Source organism: Panonychus citri, unplaced genomic scaffold (assembly GCF_014898815.1).
Source record: "Panonychus citri isolate SS breed McGregor unplaced genomic scaffold, ASM1489881v1 Contig00129, whole genome shotgun sequence".
NCBI lineage: Eukaryota > Metazoa > Arthropoda > Arachnida > Trombidiformes > Tetranychidae > Panonychus > Panonychus citri.
In genome coordinates, this window is record NW_026515534.1 from 118,159 (window position 1) to 135,388 (window position 17,230).

Consider the following 17,230-nt stretch of genomic DNA (forward strand, 5'->3'; position numbering starts at 1 on the left):
TGAGTTTGTCATTAACTGATAGTAATCAACGTTAGTAGTTATCGTAACTGTACAAGTTGAACCTGACCATTAGTTAATCAATTTGACTACAGACAAATGAATAAAGAACTGAAAAAGGTAAGAATAGTTTCTCGGTTAATCTAAAGTTAGCAGGATAATTCGCCGAAAAGAACTTGAATTTAGAACAATTTTCAGAATCGAAATGTAAAAGTAAATTGATTAGGGAGAAACAGTAATTTCTAAAATCAATAATAAAAACCACGATTAACGATGATAATTGTAAGAAACTTTTTCTCTTATATGTAAACAAAAGTTGCTAATAAATAATTAGTTACCATTAGAACCGGTCTAACGTTTTGGTTACATTTATAAATCGTGTTCGCTTTAGACACCATTGAGATGGCGCTTCGATCTTCAATCGGAGCAACATGAAACCAAAATAGCGTAAAGAGTGAGCCAAACAACCAAAGTGAGCACCAACAAGTTGGATCAGCACGTTGTCTCAACTTTTTTTTGTAGTCGATTCAATCAACACATTAGTTAGTCAAAAGCCGTTTGTCTTTTTTTTTCATTTGTTCGAGTAGCAACTCTAATCGTCGTCAGAACTTTTTCAATTTTTCGTTGTCGTTTGATGGTGATTTTTTCTCTCTCTCTCTCTCTCTCTCATTTTGATTTTATCAACTCATCGAAACCCGGAAAAGTTTACAAATTGTTTCATTCTATCAGAACTTATATATCATGTTTACAAACAATCGTCAAGTTAATTATCAACAATCACCAATAATTTCCACCAATGGTTACTCGTTATTGTGATTGTAAAGTGTTGAGTTAAAAACGTGAGATATTGTTACATAAACAGCAATTAAAGTGATTTTAATCATCAAATAATTAATCAGATTAGGACGTAATGTGTCATTGACTTAATTGTGATTCTTAATTCCTGCCAAAACAAAACCAACTACAAATCATCATGAAATTATCAAATTTAATCTCTACTTTAATCATTACCTGTATCCTCTCATCATCATCAAGTGAGTTTCCAATCATATTAATAATTCAAATCATCACCAATCATAATCCATACAATTGAATCCTTAATTTAGATTGTAAAATATGACAATAATAATAATCATAATCTCATCTTAATCACATCATATTTCAAAATTACCTTAATCAGTGAGCTTATTTTTATCATGGTAACAATCAGTTGAACCATTAAATTGATGATTAGATGATTGAGCAACATGACGACAAAGTGTTGAAGATGAGTTAAGGAAGCGAATTAAAAACTTTGTCACAACATTAGAACTTTTCCCGTTCTAATCCGCTCGATTAGTCTCTTTATCCCTTTTTTCATCTCTCCAATAATCTCCTTTTAATCCACTATAATTTGTCTTACTACATTTATTATCCTCGATATTTGTTGATCGATAAAGTTCCGGTCAATTGATTGATAGTAAAATTAATTATCGATAATGATTATGTCCTCGTCGTTGTCTCAAGTTCTATTAAGATGCTATCGATATATGATCTTTCTTCCGGTTGTTTTTTCTTTTCGTTAACTTTGTTTTTTTTTGCTGTTCGACTTTCGATTTACCTTATATCGTTTACGATACATCTACATGTTGTTAGTGAACATTATATGATTCGAGACTGTAATCACCTTGGTGTTACCAGATTAAATGATTTCCACGATTACAATTTACAAGTTTACGTGTTAAATGTGATTAACGATTTAGATTATCGATTGATTAAAGATTTGATTGACAGCTTTCAGTATTTCTCCCAATTGATTTACACTCAATTACCTCTTGACATCAAACTTGACCACAATTGTCTTAATCTATTATCTCATTAATTTATTCAATCACCAAATAAATGAGCTTCAATCCGATTCAATTAATCCAATTTTTCAACACTTTCACTTGTCATTCAATCAAATCAAACTTGCCATTCATTATTTTAATTGTAATAAACAATTAAAATACTAATACATGTTTGTTTTATTTGATTTAATTGTCTGTTGATTGATCTGCATGTTGATTACTGATGTTTTTTATATTAGCATTTAATTTTAATCCTCTTAATTATTTCCTGATCTATTTGTTGATCAAATGGATTCACTTCAAAATCATTTGTTTGGAAACGTTTGATTAATCAACTTGAAACATGATTAGTGATTTAGTTTTTTCATTTATTTTATTGTTGCTTTTTCAACAATTAACATCAAAATTAAAGTAATGATCAACAATTTACTCAGTGATCAACACAATTAACTTTTTCATGTAAAATAATAGATATCAAAATAATCACGATCAGTATCTAGTTAATTACTGTTCAATCATAAAGTTGATTAACTTTCTCTCTCTCTCTAAATTAATCACAATGATTTCAAAAGGTAGATGATCTTAATTGTAATAATAATCTTTAATTGTTTCAAATTTACTGCTTTTTATATTATCAAATTAATTGTCTTATTAATAGACTTAATCTTCATCTTAATGTTTCCGGATCCACACCCAATGATTATCATGTTTAAACAGACTTGATTAGTTGATTAAATTGTGATACTAGAACCTTACCCATTTTAATCACTTTGAAAAAGGTTTGATTGTTTCAATAGATGGATAATTGTGACTCTGAAACAATTAACCGGTTAATATAACATTTACATGATCATAAATTAGATTTCATTATTGTTTTTCATTGGATAGCAATTGGGTTTTACTTTAAACTAAATCAACAATTTATTTGAGCTGATTAGTAGACGATAATGAACAATTTAAACTTTTCTCAAATTTCGTAGTGAATAATTTAGAACTTAATTTTCCGATAGATTGAGATTTATCTTAATCAAGATAATGAATAAAACGGATTTAGTTGACCTAATCTCTTGACAAAAAAGTGCTCTTGATTAAGTCTCTTAATTGTTGACTCAATTAGTTACTTAATTATACTTTTCGTATTTAGATACAGAAAGAAAACCAGTTTAACTAATCAGAAATCAGCTTTTTGTTTACCCAAAAAGTTATTTAAATTGTAAATCATTCAAGATAATTGAACTCACAGCCAATAGAGATAATTAATTGGCCCATTTAATAAATTGTATCGATTTCCGTTTGATCAGTTGGAGGTTAATTGTTAATCAACACACTCACACATACACTCATCTCATTGAACATGAAAAAAAAAGGTTTGAGAACAAAAAACTGAACAAAAAGAATCGAAAGTTGAACAGAAAAACAAAAAAGTTCTAACGCAATTACAAAGTCGAAAGAATCGAAAATCAAAGGTCATTTAAGGCCATAACTGTCCATCATTTAGCATAATATACAAGCTTCAACAGCGTTGGCACCATGGTGGTTTACCGTGATTAGTTAATTAAATTAAATTCTCAATCGATTAGGTCAAAATTTATGATCTAAAAGATTAATTCGATTACGATTAGTGTGAAAAGTTTGTTTCGAAAGAGTTGTCGCTGAGAACAATTTAATTAAATCAAATTGACCCACAGAAAATGAATGGATTAGATAATGAAAACTTTATATCTCATCATTAAGATGATTATCTTAATCAACGGAATAGTTTTAATTGTTGTCCTATTTGTTTACCTGGAGAGAGAGAAAAAAGTTAATCAACTTTAAAAGACAAGAAGGAAAACTTTTTTTCTTCATTCATTTTCTGTGTCATCAGATTGAAAAACTGTATCAACAGGTATGGTGATGAAGGTAAAATAATCCAACCTTTTCATTATTATTACCGTTTTATTATTAATGTCGTCGTCGTAACGTGTTAACGAAATTGAACTTTCGTTGACAACGACACTCGATTAGATACTTGTAACGTTAACACGCTTTCTACTTGAATGGATTAACTTAATTATCGTTTCTTTTTGTTTCTTTAAACTTCATCTGCATTAACTTTGGACTTCGGTGCACCGATTATGTTCAAGGCCGATTTTCCGCGATTTTTTTTCCAACAATTTAAATACTTTTCTGTTCGCATATTATAATCACTTAAATTAATCACGATTAACCAGATCAATGAACTGAGCAACTAAACTTTCACTTGACATTCTGCTTTATTAATAATATTAAGATAACTTTCACTTATTGAATATATTAATAGTTACCTCTAATCAAATTGATTTACATCAATTTCTGGTTAATCAATGACAATTTATTAATCAGATTAACTGTAATTAGACAATTTGAAATCGATCAGATCAAAAGTTGATTGATAGTTTTCAAACTTATAAAGGTTATCATGAATTGAGAATAACTATTGATCGTTGAAATCATGAACTGAATTAACTTTCACATCAATTAATAGATTAATAATTTTCCATTTTTTTTCTGAACTGATTTACTTTTTCTTCAAAAAATTTAAATTTATATCATTATCAAGGTTGATACAACAATTAAGTTCACAATTAGCTCTCATTAATTTACATAAAACTTTCTAATTGTTCAATTTACAATGTCCTCGGATCATTGTAATTGAGGTTAATCAATGATATAACTTAGAGTTAATTGTTATTTAAAAACTAATTCATGAATCATGATTAACAATCAATGAAATTTGATTAAACACACCTTAACCTGGGATAGGCTAATTGTTTACATTTTTAACACTTTTCCTTTTATCTAATATTAATATTAGTAAATTGTTGTAATGATTAACCAGCTAATCAAAGTTTTTCCAATAAAACAATTTACTACAAAAACCAAACTTGGAAACTTAATCGACTTAAATTGTTTAAATATTAGTGATGATTAGTGGTATTGTTATATTATTAAAGTTAAATTGATAACAATTTACAAACAATCAAGGTTAGAATATGTATTAACAAGGTTTGTCAGGTAAGTAGAAGAAACTAATCAACTAAATTAAATTTAATTGTAGTTTTTCTTTCAACGTTAATTAAATTGTTAATTGTTAATTCTGATAACAGATGATTAAAGTTACATATTTAGCTTAATCACGAACATTAATCTATTAATATTTAAATCTAATGAACAATTAAGAGGAAAATTTTGATCAGTAAAAATTGATTGTTGAATAATTTAGTAGTTAATCATTTGCTTTTTAATAGTTCTCTTCAATTAACTGATTAATAACGATTATTATCTAATCCAATTCAACTAATAATAATTAAAAGATGGAGGATTAATCAATTTCGATCAACAAGTTAATTCCCTGATATTGGATTAGTGATTTACTAATTAATTGCGATTACAAAATCAAAGGGCAAGTGTCAAAAGGTCAGCATTTTAGTGATCAAATTAACTTAATTTACATTTACTTTTTTGTCTCTCTACGAGTTAATCTCTGATCACTAATTGTTGACAATCAAAGTGACATTGATATGATTTAATTAATATGATAAAATAATCAAATTATAAAGTAAATTGAATCGAAGTTGTTTCCTTTTAATGAAAATGATGAATATGATTTAATAAATGGCCGGAAGAGGTAACAACTTTTAATGGTCAACCGGATTAAGATTATTATTATAATTGTCTGGTTATTAATCATACATCAATCAAAATCATGTTAAATTGATTAACTTTATTAACTAAAACACCTTCAGGGTTAAGTAATTTCACTTTGATCATCACTTGATCAAGTAACTTACTGTTAATTGCTAACAAATGATAATCATAATTTGCTAACCTCTAAATCAAATGACGACCTTAAATGTCCCTTTAATTATAATCTTCATCAAATCAACAATTTGACAGATTTAATTGTGATGATGATGATGATGATGATGATACATTAAAGTTAACTAATTACCGACAATTGAACTTTTATCCTTGATATTTAATTCATTGACTTTTCTAATTAAGTTGATTGTTAAACTTGATCAATTTGATACTTTTCAATTGATTGTTAACTCCCGGAACTGATTTAGTTGTTATTTCAACAACAACAATTGTTAAGTTTATATATTGACGATTAAAATAAGGACAAATTTGATTATAATTAGCTAATCAAATTGAATGTTGATTAATTTCAATGTTGATAACAATTGATCACTTATTATACAAACAGCAATCACGTAACAATTTATAAATTATTTATAAATTGTCAGTAATTTAAAGTGAAAGTTATTGTTTATTATTATCATATGTAAACAAAAGGTAAACAATTGAAAGTGATGATTTAACTAACAATTTAAACGGTTTCCAGTTATAACAATCAGAATTAATCACGTTTAATAATCGTGATGAATTAACTTTTACAAACTACATTTAGCTAATCGCTAGTGGAGATCCATATTTAACACTAATTTAATTACCGATTTACTAATTTTAATCACAATTAGCAAATTGATTTGTAAATTTGCTCACAAAACATGCAACTAGGCTGTTAAGTAAATCACAATTAACTTGATTACCTGTTGATTATTCAGTTCAAAACATTTCTTTTTAACTGTGTCGTTAATTGAATTGAATCAACTTGAACTTTTAATGAACAATTAAAAAAAATTGTCAATTTAGATGAGAATGAGAATCGTTAATTTCAATGGTTCTAAGTTAATTGTTATAGTGATGGTAATAAACTTCCGTTTGACCATAACAATTAATCAATTGTTGAGAAATAACTAAATTGTTTTATGAGATGAGACAAAAGTTTCGTTAATCATAATTAAAAAAACGTTGATTAACATTTGAATTACATATAGAGAGAAAGTGATTCGTCAACCACTTGACCTAAAGAATTAACAATTTAGGTAATTGTTGAATTAATCTTAATTGTTGAAGAACAATTTACTAATCAAATAGTCGTATCTAAATTCAAATCAAATTGAAAAGTTACGATCTGTTGATTGGATTCATTTACTTAATCACAATCAAATCTATGTAACTAATCAGAAAGGAAAATCAAAAATGTTTAATCTAATAACAATCAAACTCAAATAGATATTTTTTTCATCTCCATAACGATAACAACAATTAACTTTAATTGTTAAGCTAATTTGCTAATAATTATGTCAAGGATTAATTTTGATAATTTAAGGCTAATTGTAAAATCTAAATTGGGGTCATTAGAATCACTATTAAAAGATGAAATTGATAGGTGAAAAAAAAGAAACGAAAGAATCAACAATTAGTTAATCTACATTCGATCAATAATCAACTAATCAAATGATTTAATTCTTGTTGAAGGTTAATCAATGTTTTCTCTGATCATTAAACAATATCATGATTAAGATGTAACAATCAAATTAAATTGTTAATCTTCATCTTGGCCTAAATAATTGCCAACTTTTCCTTAAAACCAGTAAGACTCATAATCACCTTTTATTACAATTTAATCCTTGATTGTAACAATTTAAAAAGTTAATCATCATCAATGTTTCATGTTAATTTATTTTTAATTGTCAATAAATGAATTAAATTGTCCTTTGGGGTAGTGATTAATGATTTATACACATAAATTGTACATTGATTATAAACTGAAATCTATTCACAATTTTTTAATTGTTTTCAATCAAATCAATTTCTAACTCATCGCAGTTAATTGTTTACCTTGTGATGTTAATCAATTTATATTGAACCTCATGTGAATTAATTACAGTTAATTTAAACATTATTAATCTTTGTGGTGATTACTATTATCTTAATCAAGATGAATCAATGTCATCTGAAGGATAATCAATTCATTAATCATAAAGGAAAATAATTAACTCTTCCTTCCGAATCAATTTAATATCAATTGAAGGATATTAAATCCATAAAGTTAATCACAATTAAGGAAACTACTCTCTCTCTCTCACTCTCAATCATTAGGTAATTAAATTGTTATTTAATTCATTATTAAATCATCAAATGATTCAATGAACAATTAGAGATAAATTTCAATGATCATTGTGGATTAGCAATTTAAAATTATAATCCAGTCTAATCAACTTGTAAAGTGATTTAAATCCTGTGAATTGTTGACTGATTGTTTCTTAATCACAATCAGTTAATTTCTCAGCTATTAAATAAATCAAAGTTTTAATTGTAAGAAAAGCCTTAAGCCTTTAACTTTTCACACGAGAATCAGGATTAGATTTTAATCAATTTAATCCAATTTTAATTATCTAACCCGGTTAATCAGATTACACACTTAATTGAATAAACAACAACCAGTTAATCAGTAGATTAACAATAAAATTATATCAATATAATTGATTGTATTAAGAAATTGTTTAATCCCTAATCTTAATTACTTTAGCTTTTGACTATTGATTTTTTTAATTATTTGGATGCCATAAGCTGATTAAAGTTAATCAAAATCACCGATCATCATAAATTGTTGATTAATTATTTCCAGCCAGTCTAATTGTTTATCTGTTTACCATTTTAATTGTTATAATCATAATCTGTTGATTGTTTGGACCCTTGAGTTGATTTAATCAAATAATTACTTTAATTGCATCAACGACAACAATTGACTTGTTAATTGTTGTTCTTAGTAATACAATTGAATCGTCTTGAAGTCAAGTTCATTTTTCATTGATTTAATTGTGTTTTCCCTAATCTTTTAATTACTACAGTGATCAAAGAATAGTTAAATTTAATCACCAAGTAAATTTAGTAAATTTCTCACAATTGATTACAATCAAATATTAAAGTTTGAGGTTCCTTGTAATTATTATCATTAAGAGTTACAATTAAGAAAAAAGTTTTGGTGAGAAAAACAAACTTTCAGATTAATCATCATGATGAAATTATTTAATCATTTAGATGATAATAATTAGATAGCCAACGGAATTGGGTCAACTCTTGATTAAATTGTTATCAACAATCAACGGCAATACTGTTAATCTCCTAACACTTTTGGGCAACTCAATCAATATATATATTGGAAACAATTAACTCTTACCTTCATCATGTAGTTGAATCAAATTAATAGTTGAGTTTCTGATCAATATTAACAAATCAATTGATTGAAATTTAATGATAACAATTATCATTTCATATTATGTTTCCCTGATTATAGTTTTCTTGGTGATGATTAAATGACACAATCAATACCCTGATAATTTAGTTTATTATCTTGGACAATCAAATCAATTTTTCCATTGACCTGGAAGCCAAAACATATTAATTATCATCTTAAATCACAATCAAATTGTTAAATTGTTATCATTGTTTAACTAACTCATTCGGTGTTCCGATTTGTATTGTTATTATTATTTTGTATACACTGATTGTGTCCAATTGTGTGTCGTGATTAATGTTAATTTAGTTTTGGTAAAAAGTGTTCATTGAATATAAGATGAAAATTTAAATGTTATTTACTAAATGGTCACGATCAATCAAATCTTAATGTAATCAATAGTCACAATTAACTTGTTGCTGTTGAAGAAAAAAAAACTTTTCTTAATTGCATTCAAATTGTTTATCGTTTATTATTGATAACTTAATGATAAGGTTAAATCACTTTCACTTGAAACATTTCAATTGGTTTGATTAATCATGTAAACAAATCAAAACAATTAAAAAACAGCCAAATTATCAAACTATTGATTGTATCGATTGTATTGGTTATGAAAATGATTAATGATTTTGTAATAAGTGATAATTGTCTTGATGATAATTGATTCGCAATTTATTAATAACAATTTAAAGTGTAAAGTGCTCCAGGCAGAAACAAACAAAATTGATGATTGATTGTTAATGACACTTGATTGTCATTGAATTAACTTTTTCATGACGGTGATGATTTGATACTTTTAATAGCAATTTAAATAATAATTGATTCCAATTAATTGATTTTTTTTTCTTCTCTTTTCTTGACAATTAGTAAACTGCCAATCAGCTTATGTCCATCCAGTGCTTCCCGTGGCCGCTGCCTTGGTCGCTGAAAGTTTCACATCGGAAACCGCTTTGCCCACGGTAACGGTTCGAGGTTTCCTCAATTTCCGTACCACCGTTGACGGAACGGTAATTGTATTCACACCCGCTTCTGCTGCAGCCACTGGTGGACCCTCGGAAATAAGCTCAACCAGTCCACCCTCCATTCAACCAAGTAAAATCGCTGTCACCTCAAGTCCACCTCAAATTGATATTAGGCCAACATCAGCGAGCTCACGTTCATTTGAATCAAAGCCAACACCCGTACCTTTATCACCCTCTTCAAATGATGGATTATCAAGTGAACCAGTTAATTCTGGTGCTCAATATCCGACAGGATTGGTAACAGTTCTGGGTGGAACTGTAATTCTTAACGGAGCCACGACAATCCATGAGACTAAAGTAATTGGAACTTATATCAATGGTAAATATGCTCAAATTTTAAAGAGCACATCACATATTAAAAGTGCTTATGAACCAGTACCATCGTCAACTCGACCTGCAGAGATAAAACCTTCGGCACCAATAAGTATCATCCCATCAGCTCGACCACGGCCAAGTCGAGATTCACTTAAATCTGAATCAACAAGTGAAAATGTTCGACGTGTAAGGCCAATCAAAGTACTTGAATCATCCAAAAAAGAAGAAGAATCCAAGGAATCGGAAGGCGGAAATAATTCTGCAGATCAAGCGAAAGAAAAAACGAAACTTCGTCGACCTACTCGAATCGGAACAAGATTAACCTACACTCCTCGTGAAAATCCTCGAGTAAGTTAACCATTAATCACTTAGAAAACAAAAATCTTCACAATCGAAATTGTCAAATTACTAATCCCTTTAAATCCCTTTACACTATTCTTAAGGTTCGTTTGAATCGTTTTAAGGTCAAAGTTGCCGTTTCGTCAACAGCCTCACCAACTTCTAGGGAAAAAGTTGAAGAGGAAGCAGCAAAAGAGATCAACCAACGGTTCCAAAAACGTCTTGGTATCGGTCGATCAGGTACTAATCTAAATAGTAGTTATCGTCGATCAAGAAATGAAGAGAAACCCGTTACACCTTCACCCGCTTCCCGTGAGGATGAAATTCGTGATGGAGACCCACAAACTCTTGGTTCTGATCATGGTAATTCTGAGAGTTCACCAGGATCATATGCACCTCCATTATTTGAACAATCAGATCCACTTAACGGACAAATTGAACCTTCCGCTCCTTTGAAACAAGTTCAAACGGTTACTAGTGAGATTACACATCATCTTAATGGGTCACCAATCAAGGTTGATACCGTTACTTTAGTGACAACAGTTGATGAACCAATTCATCCTTCAGCTCGATTGTTACTCGCAGGTGACGAGGTGGATTAATTGAACCAACTGAACCTCTTCCACTAAATGGTAATGAAGTTACTGGCGGTTTAGAGACACCGCCTATTGTTTTAAGTCGCACTTACTCATTGACAGAACATGTTTCCCGAACGACAGTTGTACCCGTTTATGATGGAAACACTTCGGCAAATCATACGATTACCGAAAGTTTTGTCATTCGTAAATTGATCACCGCATATAAGACAATGCCCTATGGCGATACCGCTCTATTGGCTACCGCTTCCGCTGAGATGGCCAATGGAACCGCCATACTTGATGGACTGGAAACATCTGAACAGAATCTTGAACCTTCACTACTTGGAGGTTCAATTGAATTGACCACATCACCCGAAGATGGTGCACTGATCAATGGTAAACCAACTTCGGCTCTTTTATCAGCCGCTGGTCTTCAGACTCTTGACCCATCAACTGGTTTTGGTCACAATGGTTTCAATTCACCTTTAGGTCAAAATCTTCCACCTTTCGATCTTTCCAATCCATTGGTTGTCGGAGCTGCTCTTCGTAATCCCGCTTTGGCCGCCATGTACCTTGGACTACAAAATTATCACAATCAACAAGGTAGTCCAGCTGAACAGCCACAATTTGAGACAATCACCCGACCAACTGAGGTGGTTCTTCACGAAACTGTTTACAACACAAAGGTACTAAGTTTCTATGATGGTCGTGCAACTCGAACTCGAACCATCACCGAACCAGCAAGTACAATCGATAAAACAATTACAACAATCACAACCCAAGTTACACCTCGATTAAATACAGTTGACGTTTTAGCCGCTGCTCAAGCTCAACAATTCCAACGACTTTTGGCCACCCAATTACTTCAACCCAATGCACCCTCACTTCGAGCATCAATTCAACCCAATTTACCAGGTAATCTCGGTGGATTCCAAGGCTATAACTTACAACAACCAAATTTCAATGGAAATAATTTCCTTGGCAATCAAATTCAATCCCAGCAACAATTACAACAAGCTCAATCACAGAATCAACAACAACAACAACAACAACAATTAGCCAACAATCTTAATCAATTGGCTTTGGTCGTTTCGGTCAACAACTTCAACCTGCATCAACAGTGACCCAAACCTACACCACAGTTACCGATGCCACCTCAACCCAATCTAAAATATACACACTTAAATACAACGCTTTCAGTACCAAATATCGGACAGTAACATCAACGAGTGTCTATCCAACAACAATAACAACAACAACCACAGTGATTGTCCAGCCGTCACTTGGTCCAGCATTTAACCCATTCTATGGTTAAATCAACAATTAAGACTATTTAATCAGTTAATCACTCAATAGATTGTCAATCAAACCTTGGACAATCTCATCATTTGTGTCATTCAACACGAATCAACTACAATTAATCAACAAAAGGCAGTTAAATGTTGAATTGTAATCAGCTGATTTTCGCCTCCTAACTAATTGCTGATTGGAATCAATGTTGTTAATTTTAATTTTTCAATTCTTCCTTTTAAGAAACTGATTTGTTATAATCAATAAACTGTAAATAACTTTTTTTGTTAACACTTTTACCTCCAAACAATTAATTCAACACCAAAGTAATCAGTCAAAAAATTAATAATCTTACATAATAATTATGATTAGTTAATTGTAGACATAAAAAATAAGGCTACAAGTTAATTGTAATCAGTTTCAAGGTTAATATTAATTCAGGTAGACAATTGGTTAGTAATTAGTAGTCATTAATTGTTGATTATAAAAAGAAAAGTTAAATATCCAAAACAATTAATATCCAAATGAATTAAACATCCTACACAGTAATCATTTAATTGTTACTACTAAACATGTTATTGTCATCGTTTTAAAGGTTAATTGTTACAACAATCAAGACCTCAAGATAGATACGATCATAATATTAGATGAGTAAGTTCATAAATTGTTGAACAAATAAATTACTTTGAAAAAAATGAAACAATTAACATGAAAACAATGATGATGATGATAAATTAAGTACCTTGAATTGGAGGATGAAACAGAAAATTGATTTAATCTTAATTTGATCTGAACGTAAGTAATTAACTGATTCACAATGAACCAAGTGTTGGGTAAGTATTCAAAGTTGATGTTACAATTAAAGTTAATTGTCCATTGTCAATTGAACTGAACCCTTGAAACAGATTAATCAAAAGGTTTGATTGTATTATTATTATTCTGATAAATTGTATTATAACTTGTCCATCAGATTGATTGTTCACAATTAAATTTAATGATGTTCTCAGACGGGTTTGCCTGTTTAACTCCCACGAAAAGACTTGAAAAGATTTGGCTAAACCTAAATCATGACCTAACTGTTGTTTTTAATTGTTATTATTGTTGTTAATTCCAATCAAATCCATGTTAATCAACATGAATCACAACTTTCCTTCAAATGGGTTTGTTTTCACTTTGATGTAAACAAAAGCTTAATTGTTTAAAAGGTAAGAAAACACAATCAACTGATCAATATTGTTTGAAAAGCTCAAACTTTCCGTTCAAGTTGATTGTTAATCAAAAGTCAATCAAGTTTAGTTTCTTGATTAAGGCCCATGCCCATCATCAAAAGATGAGATTTATTAATCTCAAGCTTAACCAAATTGAAGAGAATCAATTTTTTCTAAATATTAAAACTCAGAATTCATGATATTTAGCATATCAGATCATCTATGAGTAAATAAGAAATTGTAAATTGTCATCATTTTCCTGACAATTAGTCGAGTGTGATACTCGATTAAAGAAGATTCTTCAAATGCTAACTATTCGCATCAATGAAAACAGTTAAACTCGAACATGTTTAAATGTTTATGTCCAAGGTTCTTACGGCTACTGCGAAAATGATAATCACGAATGTTCTTGGAATATTATAACGATATTATTGTAATTATTGAGAGTTATTTAAATTCTGTTTCAACTGAGAGAAAAAACAATTATAATTGACAAAAGTGTCAGTAAAACAGAATTTAAATACACTGAGTAATCAGATATTTTGAGTCACATTGAATAATATTACAAACTTGTATGTAGTATCCGAACTAAATAATCTAATTGTTCAACTGTTCCAGAGGCAATATCAAACAAGTCAATCTCATGAGGAACTAATTCCTTTTCCTGATTGTTAATTGTATTTAAAAGTGAATTAGTGTTGGATGTTTTTTTTCGTCAACAATAATCAAATAAAACTTCATATTTTTACTAGTGTTATTAACCGATATTAAACTTGTCATCATGAAATATTTATTAATTGTTTCAATTACTCTTCTGGCTTTCGTAACTTGTGATAATGATTTTGAAAGGGACATTGATGGTCCAAGGGACGATATAGTTGACGTTCTCAAACATTATGAGGAGACATTCACACCTGATGGTGACTCTAACGATGACCATGATAGGAATGACCCAGACCAACCTGTTGTTGAGATTTGGAAATTTCTGCAAAACAAAAAGTTTCATTAACTTGACTCTTCAATAATGAATAGTTAATCGGTGTAAATTGAATGAATTCAATTAAATAATTAAAGACTAGATCACCTACTGAATCGATAACCGAATTGAAAACTGAGATCTTATCACAACACAATCAACTGATCAATATTGTTTGAAAAGCTCAAACTTTCCGTTCAAGTTGATTGTTAATCAAAAGTCAATCAAGTTTAGTTTCTTGATTAAGGCCCATGCCCATCATCAAAAGATGAGATTTATTAATCTCAAGCTTAACCATATTGAAGAGAATCAATTTTTTCTAAATATTAAAACTCAGAATTCATGATATTTAGCATATCAGATCATCTATGAGTAAATAAGAAATTGTAAATTGTCATCATTTTCCTGACAATTAGTCGATTGTGATACTCGATCAAAGAAGATACTTCAAATGCTAACTTTTCGTATAAATGAAAACAGTTAAACTCGAACATGTTTAAATGTTTATGTCCAAGGTTCTTACGGCTACTGCGAAAATGATAATCACGAATGTTCTTGGAATATTATAACGATACTATGGTAATTATTCAGAGTTATTTAAATTCTATTTCGATTGAGAGAAAAAACAATCTTAATTGACAAAAGTGTCAGTAAATTAGAATTTAAATATACTACTATTTAAATACACTGAGTAATCAGATAGTTTGAGTCACATTGAATAATACTATGTATTATCCGAACTAAATAATCTAATTGTTCAACTGTTTCAGAGAGAATATCAAACAAGTCAAACTCATGATGAACTAATTCCGTTTCCTGATTGTTAATTTTATTTAAAAGTAGATTAGTGTTGAATCTTTTTTCATCAACAATAATCAAATGAAGGTTTAACTTTGAATTCACCTTTGTATTTTTACTAGTGTTAATAACCAATATTAAACTTGTCATCATGAAATATTTATTAATTGTTTCAATTACTCTTCTGGCTTTCGTAATTTGTGATAATGGTTTCAAAATGGACATTGATGATCCAGGCGACGATATAGAGGACGTTCCCGATGTATTTGAGGAGACATTTACACCTAATGGTGACTCTAACGATTACCATGATAGGAATGACGAAGACCAACCTGTTGTAGTCCCAATCGGAGAGAAAGAAATCAACAAAGATCAACTAATTGTGTTGATTATCCTTTTCGGCATCTTAACTTTTGATAATAAGATTTATACTGATTGCGTAAATCCCTGTAATACTTGCAAAGCAATAGGTAGTTCTTGTAATTTTCTTGTCTGTAGTCGTGGTTATGACTGTAAGCCAGGTTATAGATTGAATAACAAATACCAATGTATTCATGAATCACAGTGTCCAGGGAACAGCTCTCAGAATGAAAGAAATATTTTTGATGGTATAAATGATTTTATTCAGGCTAATGCAAGGAAAAATCTCGATGATCGTCAACTTAAATATCTTAGTAATACGACTCGAATAAATTTCTTTTAATCCTTAAAATCACTCTATTTTCCCAATACCTACATGTACCCAACACAATGGTTGTAATTCAAATAAATAAATAAAACTCAACAATAAGAACAAGGCTGTAGTTTAATTTTATGGTGATAGTAGCAATTGATTGACTATGTTTATTGATAAACTCTCATAAACCATAATGTTAATACGCTCAACGTCAAAATAAATGCAAACTCAATTAAATCTAAATATCTTTGAATTAATAGTTACAATCACTCGATTTTATCAATTGGAATATACAAAACTGCTTGAAAAAATCAGTTCCCGATCAGGTCATTAATGTTATTTCGGCAGAAGGAAATACTTTGGAATAGCAATTCAATTGAAATGGTTAACGTTGATATGTTTTTGTCTCAATCATTAATTTGCGTTTGAAAATTTCAGACAATACCCTTCGCTATTTTCATTTCATTTCACATTTGATACATGTATTCATTTACGAATAATCAACAAATTAACATGATAATCTCATCTAATTTTTGCGAAATTTTATCGAAAATTACCTTAATTGCAATTATTGTGACTTGGAGTGTATTACTAATATTCTTAAAAGAAAGAAAAAGAGAAAAAATTTACATTGAAGTTCCTCACAACAATAACAATTAATGACAAGTTTCAAATGCTGGAAAATTATCAATAATTTATCTTTCTTTTCACTTTCCTTGATTAATTATTAAATATTTGGCTCATTTTTCTCAATATTTCAAATTAATACATTAGTATATTATTATAGATTTTATTACATTTATTGCAGAAATTTAACTATTGGATAATAATTTGCGATGTTCATAATTTTTATTACTATTGATGGTCTACTTCCTCTATTATAACTATGAAGATCGTTATTAAGCGATCTATTATGTCCCAATTTGTATGTTTACTCGGTTGTACCATCCAAATCTACATGTTAACAAGTGAATATCTTAGTTATAAAGTTCGAAGTGATGCAACTTTCGAATATCCGAAAACTACTGAACTACCAGCTATCGACATAAGAATACCTTTGGAGTCTGCAATTAACAGAACTCAACTGTGTA

At 29.4% G+C, this 17,230-nt stretch overlaps 1 protein-coding gene across 1 annotated transcript; it reads left to right on the top strand.

Annotated features, from left to right (window-relative positions):
* Window positions 1-489: 489 nt before the first annotated feature.
* Window positions 490-12,772, top strand: LOC128390833 (uncharacterized). The gene is given in 5 exon segments (XM_053350606.1): window positions 490-1,031; window positions 9,805-10,622; window positions 10,718-11,201; window positions 11,204-12,268; window positions 12,271-12,772. Coding segments are annotated over 5 exon segments (2,664 nt in total). The 5' UTR covers window positions 490-970; the 3' UTR covers window positions 12,507-12,772.
* Window positions 12,773-17,230: the final 4,458 nt, after the last annotated feature.